At 33.3% G+C, this 27,845-nt stretch overlaps 1 protein-coding gene across 1 annotated transcript; it reads left to right on the forward strand.

Annotated features, from left to right (window-relative positions):
* The first annotated feature begins 220 nt into the window (after positions 1 to 220).
* On the forward strand, positions 221 to 23,598 carry twf (twinfilin actin binding protein). The gene is made up of 8 exons (XM_074174217.1): positions 221 to 409; positions 464 to 541; positions 604 to 715; positions 769 to 931; positions 3,278 to 3,515; positions 3,724 to 3,867; positions 12,032 to 12,150; positions 20,171 to 23,598. The coding sequence occupies exons 1-8, from the start codon at positions 385 to 387 to the stop codon at positions 20,312 to 20,314; spliced, it is 1,023 nt and encodes a 340-aa protein (XP_074030318.1). The 5' UTR covers positions 221 to 384; the 3' UTR covers positions 20,315 to 23,598.
* The last annotated feature ends 4,247 nt before the right edge of the window (positions 23,599 to 27,845 follow it).

Here is a 27,845-nt window from a genome sequence, read left to right on the forward strand (position 1 = left end):
CTAATAGGCATATTCTATTGTATTGTACATGTAAACCATGTTTTGCCAACAAGAGTTTTTTCCCTCGACAATAAAATAAATTTTTGATTGATTGAAGAAGTGGTTATATTCGGAACATATCCTTAGAACCACCGAACCACTACTTTTGGAACGTATCTAAAGTATTAAAAATATTTTCCATCTGACAACGCTGGTTCTGTTTTGAAATGTCATGTTGATTAGTTGATTTTTCTTAGTGGATTGTCAGAATCGGAGGTGAAAGTGACACAAACAGACAATTCTCGAGTTGTCTAGACGACGTCATCCTGAATTGTTCATTTAGGAAAATAAATAAAATTCATTTTTAATTATTCAAATAGAAATTAAACAGAGTGGACTTTAATAATGTCTCACCAAACAGGAATAAAAGGTGAGTGCAGGAAAGTTTTTGAAAGGCTATTTATATATTTTTTTTAATTTTCAGCTAATGAGGAACTGCGAAAATTTTTTGCAAAATCCAAGGAAGGCAAAACAAGGGTTATTAAAGTAGCAATCAAAGAAGGTAGAACAGTATACTTACATGGAAATGAAATTGAATGATTTCCATACATTATTTTATTTCAGAACAATTAGTTCTTGATAATCACAAGAATGTGAAACATAATTGGGAAAAGGACTTTGATGCATGTATATCACAATTGATTGAAGAAAACCAACCCTGTTACTTACTGTATAGGTATGAAAAATGAAATGAAACTGAATTTTTTTATTTCATCATCATGATTTCAGGTTGGATAATAAAAACTCTTCAGGATATGAATGGTTGTTTATAAGCTGGTCCCCAGACACCGCTTCTATTAGACAAAAAATGTTGTATGCTTCCACCAAGGCTACATTGAAACAGGAGTTTGGGACCTCTCAGATCAAGGAAGAATTGCATGGCACAACCATTGTAAGTATTGAATGTGGAGAATTCAAACAAACTCGGTACCTAGTGAAAACATCAAATATAAATATGTATTCAGCTTGTCAAAAAAATTCTTCTTCGACTCTCAAACAACCCTTTTGATAGCCCTACATTTACTTTTGCAGATAAGGCCACTAAAAATTCAAAACTCAGAAAATTATTTCTGCTAATACCTTCGGCATGCTAAGGACCTTTATTCACCCATTTCAAATATTTTCTCTTAATAAAAAACTAGTAAACACATTCTGATATCAAACTAGTAAACACATTCTGATATCATCACTTCACTAGAGATTTTGTTACTACTTGTTGGCAATGTTACAAAAAGTAATAGTTACAAAATGACAAGTATGTTGCCAATATTGAAAATTTCACTTCTCTGTTTATTTCTGCAAATAAATACAACTTGTCAATTAAGCCTTTTAAATGAAACACCATAAAGGTTATGCTCACTGTGTTCTTCAATTTCAATGGCATTAAGCATCATCAATTCCCGCCACGAGATCAAACTGTCAACCTTCAAGTTCAACGCCATTCACGTGAGACATTCCAGAAAAAACGCCTGGATTTTTGGAAAAACAATTCATGGCTTTTACACCTCGATAATGTATCTGCTCACAGTTCATTGCTTGTTTGGGAATTTTTGCCAAAAACAATGCTTTTATTGATGCCCCAGCCATGTGATTTTTTCCACTTCCATAAATGAAGATATTCTTAAAGGGTTTTACAAGCATATATGACATTAAAAGCGCATCACTAAAAGAATTGAAGGCTATCCGAAAGATCAAGTTTTGAAAAATGTTTCGAAATATTTGTTAATACTTAAGGTAGTCCCAACAATGAAGATTTGAAAAAAATGTGTTAATGAAGATATGAGAAAAGTATGCAACTGGTGTGAATTGAATTGTTATTCCTTTAATACCGAAAAAAATAATTCACTATTCAAATGCTCTTTACAATTTGACAAATAATTCGGAAATAATAAAAAAATAAAACCTGTACTAAATCTTTAGGAATCCGTATTGACAGTAAACTCAAATTCGATGAATATTTAACAAAACTTAAAAAAGATGTCTTCTGGTTGCTATGCAGTTAAAATAATATCAATAGAATTAGGGTATTCTACTACTAAAATAGTGTTGTCACTCTGTATTTGAGACACACTTTATGGGATTTCATTTTGGGGTAGTTGCAGCAACTATCTGTTCAACTTAGAAGAACTTTATTTCCTGATAGGCAAGCCTAATATAAACATAATTAATGTACTTATCTACACATCAATATAAAATCAAATCAAAATAAATTATTCTATTTTCAACAAAAAAACAGAAAATTACAAAAAAAATCACAAAAAAACTATAATACACATATTTTATGTAGGATATACTTTTACATATTTATTCAGAACAAATTCTTAGTTATTAATGTATTTTGAATGTAAACTACCTTTATTTCAATTTGTTTATATAAATGTTATCAAGTCCCTCTTGAATAGACGGATAAAAGAAGATTTTTTATATTATTTGGCAGTTTATTAATAACATAACAACATAATAAAATTGCAAAAAACAAGATACATATGTGTGAAACTTAATGTATCGAGTATAAGGCTATGATACTTACTACACCGTTCAAGTACAGAGAATTAGATTTAAATCAAATTGAAATAAAAATAGAAAATGACAAAATTGAGCTCATTACTGAATTCACATATCTAGGATTCATGTTGGACAAGCATCTATCAATGAATAACCATTTCACTTACATACAGAAAACAATTTTGAAGAAGTTATAATTTTCACAAGAGTGTTAGGAATCACACTTTGAAAGGTAAGACCTCGTTAGTCCTTAGCTCGCACAAGTTTCTCAACTTCTGAGAGTTGTCGTTCGTATAGGGGCGACAGTTGTTTAACGAAAAAACAGACAACAGTGTCCCATAACAAATACTACAGATTGGGATGTGACAGGAGCTAATTATTTGAAATTCTGATGATGATTCTGATGATGAACCTATATAGGTTCCAAACATGTACTGATTGATGGTTTTACCGTTCTAATATCTGAAGGTGATAATAAATTGTGGAGACAACTTTGAGTTTTTATTTTCGCAAAGTTTACTTTCTCATTTATGAAGCTAAAATGTTCTGGGAACATGGAATCCAGTTGAAAAAAAATATTTCAGAAGCAGAATCAATTAAATATTGTAATAAAATGTGTTGAAATAATATATTATCAAAAAGTAAAGCCCCCACCTCGAATAGTTTATTAATTTCGTTTCTATAATAATTCATATTTTACCAACTATGAAGTTATAATTTCACATAATTGCAGAGTGATATAACCCTTTACGGTTATATAAAATACAAGAAATCTGCAGCGGCCCCAGCACCATTGTCAATGAGGGAAGAAGAATTACAAGAAATAAGACGAACTGAAGTCAATACTGATATAAGTATTGATACTAAACATCATACATTGAGTGGTGTTGCCTTTCCTATAACCGAGCCAGCAAAACAAGCTATTCTAGATATGGCCAGAGGGTCCTATGATTACATACAGTTCAAGATTGGTAAGAACAACAGTAGTCAGTTCGTTTTTGTAAGCTAATATATATTATAATATTCTGTGAAGTTATATACTGCTATATCTTCTCTTTGATAAAGACTATTGGCATTTGGAACTTCAAATGTTATTATTATTATTATTATATCAGCACGAATCTTGCATATAGAAAATTTGTACATGAGATTTTCAACTTCATCATCTACCTTCTACAGATATTGAGGAAGAACGGATCCATTTGGTTACTGCCGAAAATATAGTCTTAGAAAAGCTTCCATCAAAAGTTCCTAGTACTAGCGGAAGGTACCATCTGTATAAATTCAGACACACCCATGAAGGTGACTACACTGAAAGTATAGGTATGATTACATATTCAATTTATAAAAATTTCTTATATGTATATATGCTATGTGTATCAGTCTTATCATTTTCAAAACAATGATCTACCAGGAGTCTGTCCTTGTTTGTCGAGCTCCTTGTACGTGTCTGAAACATTGTAATTGCCACAAATAATTGATGATCTGTATATTCACATTGTTTGTTCAATAATTTTCAGTATACCTTCAAAACGCCAATACTTCCTATGCTATCGCTATGATGTCACATGTTCCCAAACACTTGTAAACTAAGACATTATTGAATTTTTTTGAAATCTTTTTAAAGTTATACAAGTTTTGTGCGATGTTTCAGTAAACAAGTATTAAACAAGTATAAAACACACGAAAAGTTATTTATTCACATTCCACATAAATCATGATCTTCTCATGCCTAAGCTCCTAGCATTGGGCATCAATGATAGCATGTCAAAATGGATAAAGAGTTATTTGGATAATAGAATTCAGTATGTTAAATATGCCGGTTCCACATCATCACAAATTCCTGTAACTTCTGGCGTCCCTCAAGGATAGCATATAGGCCCAATACTCTTCATTCTTTTTGTAAACGATGTGTTGGATGTCATACACCACAGCTATTATTCAATGTTTGCAGATGATCTCAAACTTTACAGGGTTGTAGATAACTTTTATGATGCAGAACTGTTACAGATAGATGTAAATAACTTATCTCGTCGGTGTGATGAAAACATGCTTCATTTAAATATAAATAAATGTTGTCAAATAACATTTTCAAGAGCTGTGAAACCTATTGTATATCCATATGAAATCAAAAACATTATTCTAACGTTGACTAACAGCATTTGGGACTTGGGAGTGTTGTTTGATAGCAAAGTAACCTTCAAAGGTCATATTGGAAGTTTGTGGTCTGAATCTGGAAAATCAATGTTTTTCACAAGGTCAAATATATGTGGCATGTTCACGGGTCGGAAGACCATCTGCGTTGTTTATACTTGCGCCTGATAATAAAACAAAAAATGTCGTGTATCACGACTTAATTAATAAAAAAATTGAATTAATGAAATGAAGAATGTGCTATTTTATTGCCTCTAAGGCGGAACGAAGTTCACAGGGTCAGCTAGTTATATCTAAATCACCCAAATTATTGGGATTTGTTCAACGATCCGCAGATACATTTTCTATAAATACCTTTGAAATATCTATATCAGACAGATATATCTATGATTGAGAAAGTACAAAACAAATTTCTGAGATCATGTGCATTTAAGCTCGGATATCTGAGGTCCGACTATGAATACTCAGACATTCTGCTTCTTCTGAATGTATCTACTTTGGAGTACCGCCGAGCTGAAATTGATCTAAGACTTCTTCATCTGATATATAAAAAAGGATGTTTGTTGGTTGGTAGGTAACTGATAAACTTCTACATCGCTCAACCAATCGTGATGAAACTTGACATGCATGAATAATTTTTCATAGAGAAAGTTTTTAGGCTATCAGTTTTTCTATAACTCGCCACAAGATGGCGCTGCAGAACAATTTTTTGAAAGCACTGTTCTATAACGCTGCGCACGCCTAATTTCGTTGATTCTGTCAAAACATTGGAACAGCAGCGATACAGCAACATAGTACTACAACTAGCAAATTCTAAGGGGGCGAAGCCGTAGGCAACAACTAGTAAAGTTATAAATGGTGATATGAGCTGTCCATTTGTAACACAAATGATTAACTTCAATGTAAATTCAAGAAGAACCAGAGTGTCGGAGTTGTTTTAAGTTCCTTACCATTCTACTAGCTATGGCTTAAATGAAACCATCACTAGAATGTTTAGGTTAGCAAATAAGAATAGCAGCTTTATTCATTTGTTTGACTCATCCTTGTACTATTTTAAAAATCAGGTTACACGTATTAACCTACTATGAAGAAACTACTTATTATTATTATTAACTAATTGATATTTGTTTTTTGATATCCTATATTATTATTCAATTGTTTATTTTTTCAATCACACTATTTATATGTTCATTGTATAATGGCAAGACCGTTAATAAATAAAAAAATAATTATCAAAATAACTATGTTCATGAACATATTCTTTTATACAATGAAACTGTCAAAATTATCCACTAGGCAGATGACGCAGGTTGTGTTAGTAATGGCACCTTGCACCTCATTTGAAGAACTGAGGTTTATAAAAAAAACCAAGTTACTAAACCAAAATTTAAATCTACTTTTGAAAAGTTTCTTCTCCAAAACTATTTTCATAACATTGAGGAATATACAGGGTGTTTCAAATTCGATCCTCTCCATTGGGAGCTCGGAAACTATGAGAGATACGAAGATGGTTGAATTGGGGCAAAGTTGCGCATTTACCTGACTAACAATATCCCTTTGGTTTTCATTTTTTATGGTTTTATTTTTCAAAGGATCAGAAAATAAATTGCACTTCCATATTGCCACGTTTTCCCTGCTACATAATGGTGTTTTCAGATTTGCTATCCGACGTTTCGTCTTCCGGCCATCATCATCAACTTTATTTCTTCTTATGGGAGCTACGTTGAATTCTTTCTGTCTTGAATAGATCCAGATTTTACCTTTTCAATGATGTATCATAAGTTATCATTCTTTTTCGAAAAATTGGAGATATTGAAAAAAAAATTATCATATAGGCTTTGACTTTGATGTTTTTAAACTTCAATTTTAATTTGTTACACTCAATGACATTTTGTTATTGTATAATTCATTGCATTTTTGGCGAAAAATTACTTTCAAGAATGAAGAAAAAAGAGATATGACATAAATTTATCACAAATATGATAGAAACAGTGTTAAGACATTGTTATTGAATCAAAATCTCACCAAGTTTGGTCCCTTTGAAAAGCCAATGAAAAAATACGTACGGAAACAACAATAAAAGTTTGATAAATGAGGTGTGTATGAGGTAAATTAGACACTGTGTCCTTTTCAATAAAAATAGAACTTTGAACAAATAACAATAATTAACTAATATGTAAAGACAAAAGTAAATCACAGCAAATGCTCAAAATTCTGGACTTGTTCATGATAACACAACTGTGCCTTTCTTCAAATATTATTCACTACACGATTAATTTTCCTCCTCCTCAATCTTCCGAACTCTCTAACAATGCTGTGTTGCAGGTCCTCAATTTGATATTCCCTCTGACCATAAACTCTATTCTCACTGTACCCCATAAGAATGTATCCATAACACTTAAGTCTGGAGACCTTGCTGGCCACCTCACCGGCCCATTATTCCCTAGCCATTTATCACCAAACCTTTCAGTCAGGTAATTAGATACTCGTCTGGTACACCATTATGTTGAAACCAGATGTTGTTATAGTTATCCAAAGGTAGATCATCCAAATAGTCTTCGAAAATCAACATTAAAAACTGGTGATAGGTTTCTCCATTCATAATTCCGTCAAATAAATGAGGCCCACACGTTAATACTAAATCGCACTTGAGGTCGAATTTCTCGGAACTGCCTGGGGTTGATTATGCTCCAAATGTTTTCGTTATTTCGGTTGAATATCCCACAATTCTTAAAAGTGTTTTCATCTATACTAATTACATTTTCCAGGAAAATCAGGTCTTCTTATTAGCCAATTACAAAATTCTAATCGCCTTTCGAGATCACCTGGATGCAATTTTTGAGATATTAGTATTTTGTAACATTTCAAACCGCTTTTTTTGCGATGTCTCCAAGCACTTGTTTGACAAATATTCATTTCGGAGGAAATTTGACGTGTAGATTTTCCCGGGTTCATGTTTGTCTGCAAATTATAAATTTTTATTGAAAAGGACACAGTGTCTAACTTATCTCATACATACCTCATTTATCAAATTTTGTTTAGTTTCCTGGTCCATTCTATCTACGTATTTTTTCCTCGGCTATTCAAATGAACCAAACTCGGTGAGATTTTGATCCAAAACTTGTACATAGTTCGATGTGGTTGTAGTCTTTCGGGATACAAGTTTAAATACATTTCCGATGTCCTAACACTGTTTCTATCGTATTTGTAATACATTTGTATATATCTTTTTTCTTCATTGTATTGACGTGGCAGGATCTTTAACTTGTGAAAGACCTAATTTAATCACCAAATATTATCCTGTTGATTAACCATTTTATTTAAATGTTACTGAAGTCATGCTCCTCTCACATAAGATGTTTTGCAAATGTGGAATTGCTCAACAAATTACTCCTATGGTCTTTTATTCTATGGGATGAGGACCTCTATGTTTGGCCAATACAAAGTTTTCTGCAAGAATCACAATACAATTTGTATACCCCTGCTCTATCCAACACTGAAGTTGACTGTAAAACCTGATTGTATTTATAGTATATCAAATACTTTCGAACTTTTCCATAACATCTAGCCTCTTGTCTCGACATTCTTGTCAGGAATTTCATTGGCAACTGATTCTTTCACGTTTATTCTCGCGTTCATCATCACATGTTTTTCTTCTCAAACCAACTTTTCTGTGCCAAATCGTCTATTCAATAGTGTGAGTGAATTAATTTTTTGTTGGAAAGTACCATAATATTTACTCTACAAGAAGGACAATTGCGCTGAGACGTATAATAATGTCAGGACAAACAATTTCGATATCTGCTTTGATAAGTTTGTTAAGAGGTTAAAACGGACATCCATATGTCTTGACACAGTCATGTCGCTGGAATTGCAGAGGTTTTTTTTTGTATCTTGGGAGCTGTCTGACTTGTCCATTTAGTCCAAGTCTCCAGAAAACACTGCAGCCTCTTGGGCTTATTGCGTTTATTCTCCCATCTTCTCATGACACCCATTCCATCAGTCTCGTTCCCTGTACTAGGTAGGTAGGTTGGTCTAAAGTGAGTGGGTCTATTCGACCCTCCACCGCAACCCATAAGGGTTTATTGTGGCTCACACCTATTCACACTCGGCCAAATAAACCCAGCTTCCTAACGAAGCCAATTAGTTTGTATGGTGAGTGGTCTTTCAGGTCAGATGGTGAGAGTACGGATCTGCCGAACTCAAAGAACCTGATTCGGTCCCCAGCGGCACAGCAGGCACAAAGTATATGCTCTGCAGTTTCATCATTTTCCAGACAGAGGCGACACACACTGTCTTCCGACAGTCCAAGTCTCCGCATGTGATGATTCAAATGACAGTGACCTATAAGAAGGCCTGTTAGACATCGTAGTTCATCCCTACTGTAGTCCAACAACTGTTTGGAATCAAGTTTCGAAGGGTGAATAAACGCCTTGGAGTGAGCCAATCCTGGAAGATTCTGCCAGAAGTCCATAACTCTTCTTGCCATCCAGGTGTTAAGTGTTTGTTTGGCAAAGCCCAAAGCAATGCCAATGACAGGTTCTGGTCCAATGAAGCCGCTTGCAGCACCCTCCTTTGCAAGAGAGTCAGCAGCTTCATTGCCTTCTAGGCCAGTATGGCCAGGAATCCAGACCAGAGATAATCTGTTTAGTATTCCTATCGAGGAGAGTCTTTTTTGGCAGTTTGCTACCAATTTAGACGTTGCTTGGTCGGAGCCAAGAGCTTCCAACGCCGCTTGACTGTCCGAGAATATTTTTATTGACTTGTGAGTGAGGTTAGATTTATCCAATCTCTTCGCACACAATTCAATATCGTAAATTTCCGATTGATATACAGTCGCATAAGTTCCTAGGCAGGTAGATAACTCTGTCCAGGGTCTGCGACTGAAAACACCTGCACCAGAACCGGAAGGTGTTTTTGATCCATCTGTGAACCAACAACTATCTGCTCTTAATATTTCCTTCTCCCGCAGGATCCAGTCCTCTCTACTCGGGAATAGTACTTTATAAGGCAGTTCGTAGTTGACAGTTGGAGGCATAAAGTCAGAGGTCATTTCCAGAATGCTGTGACTTCCAATGTCAACCAACAGTCAGTTGCACTCTGCATTGAATTGATTTGTGCAATTGGCAATGTGCACAAGTCTGTATGCAGTCCACCTAGCCTCTCTTTCCAGAAAAATGTGGAGAAGAGGTAGATCTAGAAGGATCTCCATGGCCGCTGACGGTGTGGTACTGATGGCACCACTGATAGCCAGACAAGCCTGTCTCTGTAAGCCAGAGAGCAATTGCACCATACGTGATCATTGGTCTAACAATCATAACATAAATCCAATAGATTTGTTTGGGACCTAAACCCCAAGTTTTACCACAAATCCTTCGACATGTCCATACAGACAGTCTGGCTTTGTGTAAAACTTTTTCCAAATGAGCGTTCCAGGTGAATCTTTTATCAAGGACAATGCCAAGATATGTCACCTCCGTTCCAAATGGAATGACCACACCATTGAGGGAAAGTGGCGTTAGATCGTCCAAATTCCTTCTCTTGGTGAAGGGGATTAACACAGTTTTGCTGGGGTTGACAGACATCTGCTCCCTCAGGCACCAACTGTGAACAACGTCCAACGCGCTTTGGAGGATATTACAAGCTACTCTTCCCGACGTGGACCTTGCCAGGATGACAAGGTCATCTGCATAAGCTTGCAGATCAACTTTTCTTCTGTCGAGGACATCAAGCAGACTATCCACCAAGAGCGACCACAGAAGGGGAGATAGTACCCCACCTTGAGGGTAGCCCCTGGTGACCCTGAACCTGATAGCCTCGCCTTGAAGAGTCGTAGTTGCAGTTTTGTTTACTAGCATGGCATAGATTCAGCCAGTTATGGTCGATTCTATACCCTTTCTAGCCAAAGACAATCCTATAGATTTAGGTAGTGCATTGTCAAATGCTCCTTCAATATCAAGAAATACAGCAACCGCAATCTGTACTAGTTTGTACAGGTTCCGTGTTGGATGTTCGTCATATTCTTCTGAGCGTAATTTTGTACGTCCATATATTGCCTGCCTCCTGTGATTCAGTGCCTCACATTCGCATAAGATGTGTAGAGCTGTTTCTATCCCTTCGCTGCATAATCTGCAGCTGAGGTCTCCGTTGTACAGCCCCGTTTTATTCAGGTGTCCTCTAAGCGGACAATTGCAAAGGTTGCTTCTCAAAAGCTCGGAACACTGTTCTGAACTAGAAAACTGTACACACCTCAGCAACTTTTGATGCTTTATGAAACTCAGATCAGACCTTCTTTGGAGTATTGTTCTCATTTATGGAGCTCCGCCCCTAAACATATCCTGAAGCTACTGAATTCAATCCAGAAAAGAGCCATCCGCCTGATTGGAGACACGAACATCACTTGCAACCTTAATAGTCTGGAGCATCGAAGAAAAGTTGGAGATTTGTCACTCTTTTATAGATACTTTCACGGGGGGTGTTCAAGTGACTTGGCACATTTGATTGCACCAAGAGCGGTACATATCAGAAATACTCGGCGGACTGTGACTGCTCATCGTTTTGAGGTTCAACTCAGTACACCTCGGACTTCACTGTTTAAGAACTCTTTCATTTGTAGAACTACGTTTATGTAGAATAAACTTCCGGAGAACGTTTTTCCAAATGAATTTAATCTCCAGCGATTCAAATCCAACAGGAATCGCTACTTTCACACAGGCACCGCTCTTAGAGCGCTTCAAGGATTTTCCTGTAGTGCTTTTGTTTTGTCCTTTTAAAAAATGTATAGTTTTGCTCAAAATTTTAGCATTCGGTAGTCAACAAACATGCATAATAGCAAACGCTTTGTCACTATAACTTTCATTTTCGATTGAAGCGGAGAAACAAATTTGTGAAAGTTGTGCAAAAAACAAATATTTTCCTTTTCCTTGATCTGTTTATATACGTATTAATCATTTATCTGCACTGATAACGAAATTCAATAAAATCAATGTTTCAGTTAAAACAATGGTTTTTTTCTCAAGGAAAGTATTCACTATTTTTATAGCGATTAGTCACGGTTTCTTTTGACGATAGTGTATGATTTCTAGAAGCAGTATTTGTAATACTCTATTCCTCTATATATATTTTTATTATTTATTTCAATATACGAACACTTGAACGGAAACGAATCGGAATGAAAACGGTTGTGCTCGAATAATGTAAATTTTTATATTATTGTGAATACTTACTGAAAAATTCTACAGTTTTTTAGAGAAAATTAAATGTTATTCTTCCATTATTATTTGCGGTGTCAGTAGACTCAATCCTAATTCTTGTTTTTTTACACAATTTGTAGTTTTCATCTATTCTATGCCTGGATATAACTGTCCTATCAAAGAGAGGATGCTGTATTCAAGTTGCAAGAATCCTCTTACTGACACAATTACAAGCCTAGGACTGATTATCGAAAAAAAGGTTAGTATATTTCATTTAGAATAAAAAATAACGAACCTGGAATTTTTTGATTTTTTGGAACAAACAACATTTTATACAGTGCATTTCTTTAATGTCCCCCCCTTTTATTTTTTGAACAGGTCAACTCAAAAAATTTAAATTTGGGATAATTAAATTAATGCATGAATTATTTTGAAGTTAAATTGACAGATGAAACTTTCAAGATGGCGACTGGGCGCCATCTGGGGAAAAAATAGAATGGGAAGGGAGTCTTGTGACACATCATTTTGAAGCTTCTGACGAATACTTTACAACTCTAGAATATGAAGTCAATATCTTCACCTACTACAAATATGTGAGAAGAAAAACACATTAATATCGATATTTCTAGAAATATTCCTTTTTATCTGCCATAGGTATGGCAATTCCAACAACCCGATAGAGTTTGTTAAGTTATTTTTTGTTTATTAAAACGACAAAAAATGTCAGTACGACAATGAACATCATTGTTCAGTTAGAATATTCTCATATAGTTTTCGGTTTTACTAGTAGACAGGTACCACGTCAACAATCTCTGAAATGGTCAATTCTCGTCAATTGGAAGAAAAAATTGAAGCAATTTTTATTTACGGTGCGACGCGTCACTTTTACGAGACCGAAAGGATTGCTCTTTCTGCACTCTTACTGTAAAAAATATCCATCTGATAATAATAAACAAGCTTACAATGAGTACAAAAGAGTGTACAATCTTCTATTATTATCAGCTAAACAAGCTCATAATCAAAAATTCTTGGATGAACCAAATAATTATAACAAAGCTATATGGCAAGTTATAAATCGTGAAGCTGACAGAACCCAAAAAAAGGTTTATCCCAATGACATATCTGTAGACAGGTTAAACTCTTGTTTTGTAGAAAATGCTGACAGAATGATACAGAAAATGCCTAAATCCCTGATTGACTCTGAAACTTTACTCTTAAATATGAAACTTAATTCTGCACAGTCTCGTATTCATTAAACCAGTCACTCCAGATGATGTGAGAGTAATAATAAACGGTCTTAAAAATAAAAAACCGAAGATCTTGATGGTATAAATATTTTTATTATAAAAAAATGTGTATTATGGATTATTGATCCCCTGGCTGATATAATAAACTGCTGTATATCACAAGGTCACTTTCCTACTAAACTAAAAAAAGCTAAAATCATCCCTATTTATAAGAAAGGAGATCCATCTCAACCAATAAATTTCAGACAAATATCAATACTACCTTCGTTTTCAAAGATCTTTGAAATAGCAATCTATAGTAACCTAAACAGTTATCTTAATATGTTTAATACAATAATACCTCAACAGTTTGGATTCAGAAAAGGTGTTTCAACTTCTGATGCTATTCTTTCTTTAACCAAATTTATTGAAAATTGCTTTGAAAACAATCAACATTGTATAAGATTATTCACTGACTTATCAGCAGCATTTGATTGTGTTGATCACTCAACTTTATTAAGTAAACTCAATTATTATGGTGTTCGGGGAAGCACGCTTGACCTATTCTCCTCTTACTTATGCAACAGAACTCAGACTGTTGAATGTAATAATGTAAGAAGTAATCCCCTTGAAATAATGAGGGGTGTGCCTCAAGGGTCAGTTTTGGGACCATTACTCTTCCTAATTTATATCAACGATATGACGTCTTCTATTACCTACCATAATACAGCAACAGTTCTCTTTGCTGACAATACTACAATCAGTGCTAGTATTGATAGACGGGCGGATCCCGAAATTGCCCTTGAGGCAATTATGAATCAAGCCAAAACATGGTTCTCTGCAAATGATCTCTTACTGAATGAAACAAAAACTGTAACTCTTAATTTTGATTCGAGAGCCTTAAACAACAGCTGTAATTATACTTCCACCAAATTTCTTGGTATTCTAATCGATAGTCACTTAAACTGGTCTGAACACATAAGTACTCTCTGTAACAAACTTGCTAAATGTGTATTTGCAATAAAAAAAATTCGAGAAGTAGTCAATCAAGATGCTGCTCCTACCACCTACTTTTCTCTGTTTCATTCTCTTCTTCGCTATGGTATATTAGCCTGGGGAAACTCAGCTCAATCACATTTAATGAAAGTATTTATCTTACAAAAATCTGCTGTACGAAAAATTGTCAAAGCAAATTGGGACTCGAGCTGTAAAGTAATATTCCCAGCTCTGAAGATCATGACTTTATATGCCGTCATTGTATATGAAAAATTACTATATGTCAGGAAACATATTAATGAATATTCAGCTTATTCTGATGTTCACGCCCATGACACCAGGTCAAAGAACAATCTGATAAAACCACAATTGAGGTTGCAAAAGACGCAAAAAGTGGACACTTACCTTTTCAATGCCCTACCCATCCATTTTCGCAACTTATCGTTTAAAATATTTAAGTACAAATTGAAAAACATACTAACTGAGCATTGTCTTTATAGTATTGACGATTTTACTAAAATAGCAACTGATAAATGTATTTTCTTGTAACTTGAAATTGTTATATTTAATTGTAGTTTGTATTATTGTGTGTAGTTTGTATTTTATTAACTGACTGGTCCATAAAATGTAAATTTTCTTAGCGACTCAAAATAAATATTATTATTATTATTATAAATATTTAAATATTTGAGGAAACTTGTATCCAAATTCACAACTACTGGTAGTGTACATAACAAAAAGCCCCCAGGTCATCCGTCCATTCCGGAAGAACAGCAAGTGCAAATAATTGGTGAGATGGTAGTAAATCCTGAACAGTCTACTTATTCCGTCGCGAATGTTTGTGAGGTGTCTTCTTCTTCTGTGTGAAGACTTTTGAAGAGGAATAGGTATCATCCAGAGAAAATTAAAATGGTACACCAATTAACTGAAGATGACCCTGATCGAAGAACTGAATTTTGCGAAATAGTGACGGAAACCATTGCAACCACAATATTTGTTTTAGTGACGAATGTACATTTTTTTAAACGGCAATGTTCACAGACAAAATTGACGTTATTGGAGTGACACCACCCCTCACGTTTTCCGGGAAACATATACCCAATATCCAGAAAAAAGTAACGTTTGGGCAGGAATATTGGGAAACCATATTGTAGGACCTCTATGTATTGATCAAAAATTGACAGGGGAACTGTATTTGAATATGCTGGAAACTACTGTTGACCCCCTCATCACTGAAATCGTCGAAGCGAATCCTAATGAATTTTATATGGATATTGTATTCCGATAAGATGGAGCACCACCACACACCCCAGACAAGTAAGAAACTATTTGGATACTACTTTTTCCGGTCATTGTATTGGCCATCAGGGTCCAACAGACTGGCCACCCCGCTCGCCAGATTTGACACCTTTGGACTTTTTTATGGGGCTATTTGAAAGCAAAAGGTGTACGAAACTGAACCTACTTCAGTATTGGATATATGGCAGATAATAATAAATATTTTGTAGAGATATTGACGTTACTCTGTTCGAAAATGTTCGGCGTGAAATATCGGCTGTTCATATGTCAAGAAGTTCAAGACAACCATTTTGAGTATCTTCTGAACTGACCTCAAGCTTATTACCTCATATTATGTAGTTGAATGTCAATGTATTCAGGCAATTATTATTAGTAGGTGAAGATATTGACTTCATATTCTAGGGTTGTAAAGAATTCGTCAGGAGCTTCCAAATGATGTATCACAAGACTTCCCTTCCATTTAATTTTTTTTTCCCAGATGGCGCCCAGTCGCCATCTTCAAAGTTTCATCTGTCAATTTCACTTCAAAATAAAGTATTCATGCATTAATTTCATTATCCCAAATTTCAATTTTTTTGAGTTGATCCGTTCAAAAAATAAAAGGGAGGGGGACATTGAAGAAATGCACTGTATAATTTTTGTTCAATATTGTGACAAAATCTATCCTAGTATATTTGATGAGGGACATACAATTGAAATTAAATGAAAATTTTCTAGTTGACTATTATCATTTCAATCTATCAAAAGCTTTTGTATGGATCTGATCATGAAATTTTGTTACAAAAATTATGGGACATTCAAGAATTATTCATGTAATAGAAAGCAGGGACATAGAGAAAAGTTAACATCTGATTTTCCACGAGGTTCAATTCTGGGATCTGTTTTATTTCTCATTGATAATCAATTTCCTATTTGAGTTTGACTGATGAAATTAAATTATTTGCATGTGACACAACTCGAGTTTTCTAAAAAAAAGTAATGAGGAAATTATACATTTGCATTAATAAAGATGAAAAATTGTTAAATATTGAAGAATTAACAGTTACTAGACCAAAATCTTTGTTAATGTTTATAAGGAAGCAAAAGTCAAAATTATTTATAGATCACTTAGTATTCAGTGGATGGAATATAGAATATTCATGTATGACTATAATCGAAATCTTTTCGATTAACAAATAAAAAGTCAAATACTTAAATGCACTTAGATTGTATAAAATTCATAATTATTTCCACTAAAATATGAGAATTAGCTCCCTTAAAATCTGTAGAAAATGAGATGATTAAATGCATACTCAAATTGCCCTTTCCTTATCCCAGTTACAATTTATATCTAAAGAATGAACTTCTCAGTATCTTATTTTTGTATAAAGATGGAGAAGTAGAAAGCCAAAATCCTTTTTTCCCGAAAAATGTTCATTCTGTTATCGATAGAAATAAAAAAATATTTCTGAAATTTCATTCTATTCAAATCATCTATGAACATCAAGCTACGAAATCCAATACCTTTATTGGTAGTAAAAATGATAGAAATTGTGAAAAAATCTAGTTTATGTATTAAGATCATGGTTCATATCAACTACAATAAAATCAGGTTTAAAATAATTTTGAAAAACTTGTGATTAAGGAATTATAATATTATTTCCCCAAACCAAGTTATATTATAGGTTTTGTGTTTATAATTAGTTGTACACATCAATTTTTAATAACTTTTATTTACTTTTCAAAGTTCCTGTTATAAACATTTACTTTTCTTGGAATCAGTAAACAATGATGATATATAATTAATTCAATATTTCACTCTCATAAAATAATCTACTTGAGTCATATTGGATAATATAAATGAATGTTATAATTCTCTTATTGACATAACATGAATAATCCCCTTATCTTTAATTCCTAAGATAAGAGGAATGTATTTATCATGGTTGTTTTATGAATAATTTATCTGCTACACTCATAATTACATAAACTGCTAAGTGATTCAAACAATTTTTCATCAACCATATAGGATATAGGGTGATTAATGAAAGTGTAGATTATCAAATTTGTTTTTTTTTAATAATCATTAAATATTCTTGGGAAAGAAATGTTTGGCTTTCAACTTCATCATCTTTATACAAAAAAATGTGGGAATCTTTCAAAGAAAGGAACAAGTTTATATCAAAATAAGCTCTATTTAAATAAGTGTAGTTCGTGCAAAGATGTAACTTTCAGACACAAATTGAAAAAAAAGGAGCCCCCTCAAAACATCTACTTTCATATAAATATTGAATTACACAAAAAAAATACTTTCAAAACAACTACTTCTATATGAACATTATATTGTATTGCACATAATCCAACGCCGTTCGTGGTATTAGCCAAGGAAGTAGTTGTTTTCTGATAGGCGTCAGTTCATTCAACCTACTATGTAGGTATATCCGAGACTGGTTTGAATATTTAAAGTTCATTTCTTTAGATTTGTGTACTGCCTGTCTTCAAGCATAGCCCACTGACTAATAAGAAAGTTTTCTTCCTTATTCAGAGGAATCGGTCAAATTTCGGATATGCAGTTAGTTACTACCTCGTCCACTAGATGGAGTGACATTTTTGTTGTTCAATCCAACTTTGGACGAGAAATGAAATATTCTGAAAGAATTTCGATTTTCAATTATGGAATATCATTGACTTTCAGTCGATGATGGCCACTAGCTTGCACTGATGAATAGCTAAAGAGCCCGAAACCGGTCTGTAAGTGTGCCCGTTCCAAAATTGAAGGTCGACTCTTTCAGTTGTATTGCCAATTGCATATGCAGGAGATTTTCTGTGAAGATTCCTGCACTGACGCCTGTCGGATATAATCCAACGCCGTTCGTGGTAGTAGCCAAGGGAGTAGTTGTTTTCTGATAGGCGTCAGTCCATTCAACCTACTGTGTGGGTATATCCGAGACTAGTTTGAACATTTTAATTTATTTTCTTTAGATTTCCATCTGGTATATGAAAGGGGTGACATTTCAGTTACATGGAACACTGTCATCCTCGATGGCGGACATCAGTGTTTGGGAATGAGGCACTAGGATTATTGCCTCTTTAGCACCAATCTGAATAACATTACATAAAATTCATTAAGTAATGAGTTCAAATTCGCTATGAAGGGAGTTATATCATAATTGGTTTATATTAAAACAAAAACAAATACGGTAACGTAAATTAATACAGCAAATAATTTTTTAAATGCCAATTTAAACTTTGCTGTATTGGAACATCATTCGATGCCATTTGGCAATTCGTTAGAAACAATTAATTCTTTTGTAAAATATAGATTTTCTGGAAAATGCAGATTTGAGATTTTTCAATATATAATTTAGTTGTCTTGTTTGATTATCATGTTTTTCTATGATCTGTAAATTTCATAGTGGAGTATTTTTCATAATTTATAACGGACTGCTTAGTTTTAATTTATGAATAGGATTGCTGTCAAGTTGTGTTTTTTATAAACTTTTAGTTGGTAACTTTGGTTTAACAGTTCTCGATATCCTAATGAAATACTGTAATATTGAATGAATGATCGAAAAGTAAATTAGCTTCAGATGCTTCAGAGAAATATAATTTCTTATTTTACATAATACCTAATGATGGATGCTAATTTTTTTAAATTACATCAATCTGGATATTCCACTGAGGAGTTTAATCAATATGTCAACCTAGACTTGGACGGTTTTTTATAAATAAACATAAATGAGTAATATTTTTTCAACTCAAAGTTAATTCTTGAATATTGAGTCAAATTATTTGTTTTCAAGAAACCTTGTATAAATATAAATCTTCATTGAAATACAATCTAAGTTGTATCATAAGCAAGTAGTACTAATTTTTCATTACTAATTCAAATTAATAGGAATTTCAACTTCCTTCCTGTATAGACATTATTTAAGGTAATAGGTAGATTCATTCACATGTCATCATAATATAAAAAACAACAAGTATTCGTCAACCTGAATTCTTATAACTTGCAATTTAGGATTTGAGGCTAAGTTACGAAAGAAACCGTAATAAATGATTCAAGTTTGATAATAAGAACAATATTTTGATACTAAAGAGCATTTTGTTTAGTCATGTCATTGATATTGCGTTGTTGTTTATCTTGGACCCGGATGTCACGCAGGTTGCTTTAGCTACACCTGTGACTATATTGGGAGTAGTCCTTATAATTGCAAGGTCTTCCGATTATACAAAAAATCAAATATTGCCTATCTTTTACACTTGGCTGTACCGTACTGACAAAAGAAAAAGAAGCCAGAAACACGTGCTTACGGTTTGCCCACTTTCCTACGAGTCCTAGTTAATTTAACATTAAGAAGAATTCCGATTCCGTTGCATGTAACACAATTTTTGATAATAAATTAAATTTTAGAATACTGATATGTAGTTTTATGAAAAATAGAAGATTTTTGGTAGACAGCAACAATATAATGATGAACACAATTTTAATATCGCTCAAATATTAACAAATATGTCTTGACAGATATGACAAAGAGTGACAGAACACAAAATTACATTTAAATATGCGCAGAAGAATGCACAATAGGTCAAAACATTAATAACATCAAGAAGTTGAAACTTGACCTACTTCTAATGTAATTTAAAATCAATTCATGAGATGTGCGAAAGAAATATTTCACTTTGTTAGTAAAATATTAATGGTGATGGTAATTTAGTCTGCATGTTTCCACCCTCACATGAGTATCATATTTCATAAAATAAATGTTTTCATTTCAGTTGGAAATCGATTCCGGTAGCGAATTGACCGAAAAGTACTTATATGATGAACTTCACCCGACGAACAGTTTGCATCGACCCAAGTTCGAAAAACCAAAAGGACCTCCCAACAGGGGACCAAGGCGTATCACAAAACATCAGTGAAATACAAACAAGTATTATGCTAACGCTTCAATTTGGTTTTTTCAGAAACGTTTTGCTCAATGATTTCGATGGTGCAAATCAATAACAGACCCCACAATGCTGAAGACAATATTTATAGTTGTATGAAATGTTGGAAAAGGCCAAATTCAGTTGAATAAAATTCCTGTCTTTTGTCAATTTTTCCTGAAATTTTTCAAAAATATGATTTCGAATGGAGTTTAAAAAAAATCTTCATTTATAATATATTCATTGTTAACTTATTTCTCATTTGATATGTACGAGGAATTATTTATTAACTGTAAAAAAGGGCATTTTCATCAACAGAAACAATGTTCAAAATATAACACAAATAAGGAGCAGAAAGTGATATAATCATATCATATATTTTAAGTTCTGTTTAAAATTTCGCTCCATAGCATTTATTACTCTAACGCCGTGATGTCATATGTTCCCAAACAGTGGCGATTTTTGTAATGAAAGAAACCTTTAAAATTTTAATTGAGAGGTAATAATTCAATTATTTTTTAGCGGAAGGAAAAGTTTTTGGTTTCTACTTCATGTTTATAAAAAAAATGTGGGAATCTTCCAAACAAAGGAAGAAACAAATAATTTCAAAATAAACTCTGTACTAAGATGTGTTGCTCATGCAAAGAAGTGATTTTCAGACACAAACTGAAGAAAACAGCCCTCTCGAAATGACTACTTTCATATTATAAACATAGAATTACACGAAAGAAAAATACATTCAAAACAATTACTTTATGTGAACATTGAATTATACAAAAAACACTTTTTCCTAATCAGTTTATACTTCAAGTTAAACGCGATTCAACTGAGTCTAATACATAATTTTTCTTAGTTATTTGTAACGACCAGGATGTTTGTGATGTTTTTTTTTCTTAATGTTTACTGCGACTTATAATGTTGTAAATAATGTTGTAAAACAACCATAAGAGATTAAATAAATACCTACCTATCTATTATTAAAAAATGTTCTCTTGAAAGTTTAAGGCCGGAAACAGACAAATTCAAATTAAAATTAAATTTTCATTAAGAAGAATTCCGATCTTTTTGTATGCAACACAATTTTTGATAATAACTTAAATGTCAGGAAAGAAAATTTAGTTAGCATTATATAAATTTGTAGTAAACTCCATTAATTTTGAGGTTAGTTTCATTATACTTCGTAGCCATCTGTCGGAACTGGCCTGAACTTTACATCTATCATATTAAAATCCCATATACTCCTATGGACGCAAAATCACCACTTTCATATAAAGATGCAGAGAAGATTTTGAACAGACTTCAGTATTGTTATTATTGCCAGGAAGTGAACGTTTTGAACATTTACTGGAATTAACTGGACTGAGTTGGTTTTTTTTTTTAATCATGATATTTTCCGCTAGATTGCAGGCTCTTAAGAACAATATAAAATTGCAAATTATCTAAGAACGGTCGATTTCTATAAAAAAAAGTTGAGGGTGTCTTTTTGGCAATGAGTAATGCCACACTAGTTTTTTGTCTCGTCAATGAGTTCATAAAATGTTTTTTTACGTAAACATATGACCTTGATATCTTGCCAGAAGCAATGAGAAGGGGAGACTTCGTACGTCCACACTCTTACCAGAGGTAAAAGTATACTTAAAAATATACTCCTTTCAATTTGAACGAGATTTCTAAGGTTAGGATTAAATTAAATAACTGAATAAATATCATTATGCACTGTCATTGATGATATGAGTAGATTTAACTCATTCGTGACATAAGGTCGTAATTTCCGGCATTGAGGATGGGTTATCTGGATTCATCACGAACCCTTTATATGGAAAATATATCTTCGTAAATATTCTACAAGACAGTGGTCCATTTCTTCGCAACAAACAGTAACTTTCATGTTTGAAACCTATACTATATATAACCGTAGAGAGAGAAATATTCTTTATTGTCTGAAGAACAAAAATTCTTAGTGAGGTGTGTATGAAATGCCTAAGTTCAGTTTGTTCTGAATACTCAGGAAGTGATCATCCCGACCAAATGAAACTAATTTCTACTTTTTGTAGATAGGAAGTTACTTGTGAAGAATTTTTCAACGTTCCAAGACGTTGCACAGTTGTCTGATGATTTAACTTTGAATAAGTTGTTTTGTTTTTTTGTTGGGTATCTGCCACATGTACCTACAAAATCGTAGGTACATGTCTCACTGGAGAGGCAAGAGTATGATATTTTTACCAGAAGTTGGTAAAGTGATAATCCCACAATAGTGTTGAAATACATTATTGATTCTGGACGGTAGCCAGGCGATTCGACGTGGGTGCTTTGTTCACTCACTCGAATTGACTGTCATGTTGGTCGGTGGTTCAAGCCCTAGTCTGAACGATCGATTTTCACTTGCCGTCCAACCCGTGTTAGGAATCACACGTTAAAAGGTAAGACCTCTTTAATCCTTAGCTCGCACAAGTTTCGACGTCTGAGGGTTATCGTTCGTAGGAGTGCTACAGCTGGTTAACGGAAAAACAGATTTTAAACAGAGAGCAGATAACGGACAATTCCATCACATATCCTAAGAAAGCTTCAACATGTTTTTTGTGCTACAAATTACAATAAAAACATATTTGCGAGCAAGTGACATCAAGAACTTCTATTGGTCTCCATTGTCACGTGACTTTATAATATTTTGATTATTAAATAAAAATTAAATTCCTCAAAAATAAAGAAAAATGTCGTTTTCAGGGTTTCCTCACCTATATTCAAATTATATTTTCATTTGAATACTGGAATATTAGGCTGAAATTGTGGAAATTATTTCCAAAAAAGGCAAAGTTGGACTGCTGATTGCTGTAAATATGTTCTTCCATAATTTGAATTGTTTGAAATAATTATTTGTTCATCTTACCTTAAGTATTATAATTTATATTATTTATTATTTTATTAAAATTTTTCCAAGTGCAAGTATACAATTGAATGAGGGATTTGTGAATTTGAGAAATGTATATCATTGAATTGAAAACTTTACTTCTTGGAAAAAACAAACCTCGAAACGGTCTATAAAGTCTTCATATTTGAGCATTGTAGTGTGTTGAAATGTGCCAAGTATTTAAGCTCAATGCAGAATAAATCTAGGAGGGTTTGAGATAAGGATCTGTTATTTACTGCACTTGTTCTTGTCCACTTGCCCCTATTATAGATTAAACTCCTATTTTTGTATTGTGAATGTTAGCAGTAGAGCGACAAACATTTAAACTGTCATTCATCTTCTACCGAATATAAGCATTATTTATACTGCAGTACTGTGTTTTCGTTCAACCCTATAGCTGATCCTGAGACAAGTTATTTCTGTTCCACATTTGCAATTCATTGGTTTTGCAAAGATACAAATACAGTCTTTCTGCAAATTTAAACAAACAGATGTTTAGTGATACCACATTCAGGAGAAAAACCAATGAAAAAATATGGAATATAAAAAATATAGAGGTTTCTACAAAAAATCTATATTTTTTGAAATTGTAAGTATGTGTTAGACTGAATTATGAAATAATTTGATGAAATACTATGACTATAGGTCGAGCATATACTTTTAAGTAAGTGGTTTCTGATTTCCAGAGAGAGAAACGAAACCATAATACAAGATTGTCTGAATAGTTCGTCGGCTAACACACAGATGGCGCTAGTAGTATTAGTAGTCGGACTATTAGTTTGCGGGATGAAACATTTTGAGTGAAGCAAATTTTGTTCGTTTGAAAAAAACGGATAAAAAGGAATTTCATGTGTTGAGAAAGCATTGCTTTTTGTCGTGAAAAAATACTGTTGAAGTCAAGGCTTGGCTTGATAAACATTATTCGGACTTTGCTCCAGAAAAATCAACCGTTGAGACGTGGTTTGTCCACAATATAATTTTGGATGACCGCAAAGTAAATTTGATGAATATAGCTGAGGCTCAATCAAAATAAACATAGTTTATAAAAAACTAAAAAAACATGCTTTCAAAGAATATTGTACTAAAAAGTCGAAAATATTTTTTTTTAAATAATCTTAAAACAATAACGAACAAAAAATACTAGTATTATTGTGAAAAAAGCGACTGACGCTTGATATACAAAAAATATGGCACAAAGCTCCCACGCTTTTTTCACAATAATACTAGTATTTCTCGTTCGTTATTGTCTTAAGCTCATTAAAAAAAAATATTTTCAACTTTTTACTTCGATGTTCTTTAAAAGCGTGTTTTTTAGTTTTTTTTTAACTATATTTACTTTATATAAACTTTAGGAACAATCAGCCGTATATTGTTTAGAAAAATGACCATTGATATTTTCCGATTCCGGAGAGGAAGCCTGAAAATCAGCTACCAAGCCCAAGGCAGCAGGCGCGCAAAGGAGTGTTACAAATAAGGCAGCAGGTGCGCGTGTTAATAAAAAAAATACTGTTTCCAAATGAAGGGATACATGTAAAGTGAGTTCGAATGATATCAAGGAGGTTACGTACAGCGCCATCTGCCCGCGAATAGATCAAGCAATAATGTCGATAATTCTTTCAAATACAGATCCCGAGCATTGTCTAAATCCTTACACAATATCCTGAGCTTGAGTGTTACAAACAAACATACATACATACCAGTGACGGCTCGTGCATTGGAGAACAGGGGAGGCTAAAGTCATAAAGACTAGATACACACAGAAAAGCCCGCTGGCTGTGAATCATATTTGCCCCATAACATTAATAAAAGTTCCTTGTAATTGCCGCAATTAATCGAATATTCGGTTTCATCGTGTCCGTGAAAAGCTAATTCTTGGGAACCCAAATAAATCGTAATATCGATACGTCTTTTTAAATTCGACCGATTTTCCCTAACCTGATTATTAAAAGAAATTATGACCTCTTTTTGAGCTGTATCTAAAGCTGTTTCTATATTTTGTTTGCTGAACAATTTTAATTTACAAGACGAAAATATGTGCTCCTTAGATTTAAAATGTCTTTCTGTAGAACGAGGTAAATTTTTTAAATCAGAGTATCCAAAATAAAACACAGGGCCAACAAAAAAGTTTTTCTCGTTTAATGGAGCTGGTTAACCAATCGCATTTATCGTACCAACTAATATTAAATCCTCGATTTTGTCTATTATCTGACGCTTTAATTAAAATCCAATTAGGATGAGACCTTTCCAGAGTTTTAATAATGTAAAATTTATTATCATAAGATAAAGACTTAAAATTATTTGTCAGCAACCAATCGACTATATCGTCAGATTTTTTAATTTCGTCCAACTTATCCATAATAAATGAACACCTTGAAATTGAAAGAAAACACTTTAAAAACACATTAAAAATATTACCAAAAAGCACTGCTATAGTACAATATTGCCTGTTTTATACACAAATATCAAGAAACACTAAAACGATTTACCGAAATATTTCTGTCCCGGTATCCCGTCCGAATAATTAAATCAAAAACAAACGCAGTCGTACACTAACGAAAACCAACCGGAGGCTAGCCTCCTCTAAGGCTATAATTATAAATCGGGGCGTATGACGCTGGCTGGATCGGTCTCGCGAGCTTGTGTTTTTTAAAGCGGTCGGAGGTTTGGCTCTCTTGCAACGTATGGCATTTATTATTTCGGGTTGATGATTTCTTCGTTCGTGTGCGGTGCGTTTGAGGTTTGTTGATGCAGGATACAGTGTGGTACGTACTACGTAGTGAGTGATAGTGTTTTTGCGGGCATATTATGTATTTATATTAAAAATTAATGGTAAAGTAGTGATACCCAGGCATTTTTAGAAAAAAATAATTATTTGTTAATATCTTTTAATTTATTGCGATGAATTTTATGGTGAGGCTAAGCCTCCCTTGTCTCCTCTGTCATCGTTGTTTCTCCGTACCGCTATATTTTCAGAAGCTGAAATTTTTATATAGGTTCGTTATATATTGTAGATGTGCAAAAATGATTTTTGGATATTCCAACTGTGGCGCTAGCCGCGGGGGAAAAGACGCGTCCATAAAACAAACTTATCTTTTCATTACTGTTTCTCCATGTCCTTAAATTTCCGGTGGGAGAATTTGTATTTAGTATCAGCATTGCCCCCGTGCGGAATCGGGCGGGTTGTTAGTTCAGTAACATACAATGGTCTCAAGATATATAATCATCTACCAATTTATTTGAAATTCATAGTAATGAACTATAGAGTTCAGAAAATCTACCAAAGATTTTATTGATAGACACTATTATAGTTTGCAAAAAAATCAATGATGATAGCTTTATCTATTTATAGACTTGTATAAATTAATGTCTCTTCATATTTCACTTTTTACTTTTCCTTGGAAATTTATTGGAATTGGAATTTGAGGAAAAGTAAAATTTGATAAATTTCAGTGTTGGACTCTGTAAATTTGTTTTATATACACAATTTATTTTATGTATCTTGTCATAAATTCTACTGCTTTTTCGCAATTATTTTTATATATATATATATATATATATATATATATATATATATATATATATATATATATACATATATATATATATATATATATATATATATATATATATATATATATTTGCTTTAATTTTTTATTAGAAATAAAAACAATAAAAATTAATTGGCGATCCGGGGCGACTTCATTTATTCCAGTGGCGCATTTGCGCGTCTCCAGAGGCTCTAATAAATTCAATACAACGCCAGAACACTTCGTGAAACGACTATCGTCAAACTTAAACCAGTCCATTTCGTCTTTGACCAAGGCGTAATAATGACCAAATTCAACGCCAGAACCACAGTGAAAAATGACTGCATGAATATTATAATAGTGGTCTGCTAGATTGAAATGTTCATCTATTTCGAACCTTCCAAAGAGTTTCTTGCTTCCTTCAGAGGTTGAGTCTTAAAGATCATCAGTGTTATTATTAGATTGACTGGTGCCTTAGCTACACTTGTTTCCTTAAAACAGTCAGTTAGTTTGGCGCATGTTTGGCCATACAGTCGATCATCACCTGTTAAAAATTCCATTTTCAGATGATTCAATAATAAGCTTTGCACGGACTGGTTATTAGTCACATTAGAAAACGCTAGATGAAGTTCCAGAAATTCACATAATTTTTTGATAACTTTTGAACATTTACTACAAAGTAAACAAGTGAGGATTTTTCCAGCAAAAGATTTACAAACACAAGGCGAGATGGACTGTACGGAATCATTCAATTCAGAGCGGTCAGGAGTATTGATTTTGCTATTGTTTTGCTCACGAAGAGTATTCAACAAGAACCCCAAGAATTCGGAACAATCCTCTTGTTGTCCTAACGAATATCTAGTGGACTTCAAAGACTCCAGGAGATCGGTTGGAGGGAAAGATGATACATTCTTACGAAACTGCAGCTACATGAACAGGTATTTGAGTTTGATGAATAAGTAGGAAACATTCCCGTTCTCATTCATCATTAAAACCTCGTTCTTGAAATTATTCTTTTTTTATTGACTCAACCGAATGAAGAGACGTTTGTTTAGGGTCTGAAAACATTGAAAAAAAAAACTGAAAAAAG

This window comes from Leptinotarsa decemlineata, unplaced genomic scaffold (genome assembly GCF_025532065.1).
Source record: "Leptinotarsa decemlineata unplaced genomic scaffold, Ldec_3_MD MMD2_P_RNA_scaffold_12, whole genome shotgun sequence".
In the NCBI taxonomy this organism is placed as follows: Eukaryota; Metazoa; Arthropoda; class Insecta; order Coleoptera; family Chrysomelidae; genus Leptinotarsa; species Leptinotarsa decemlineata.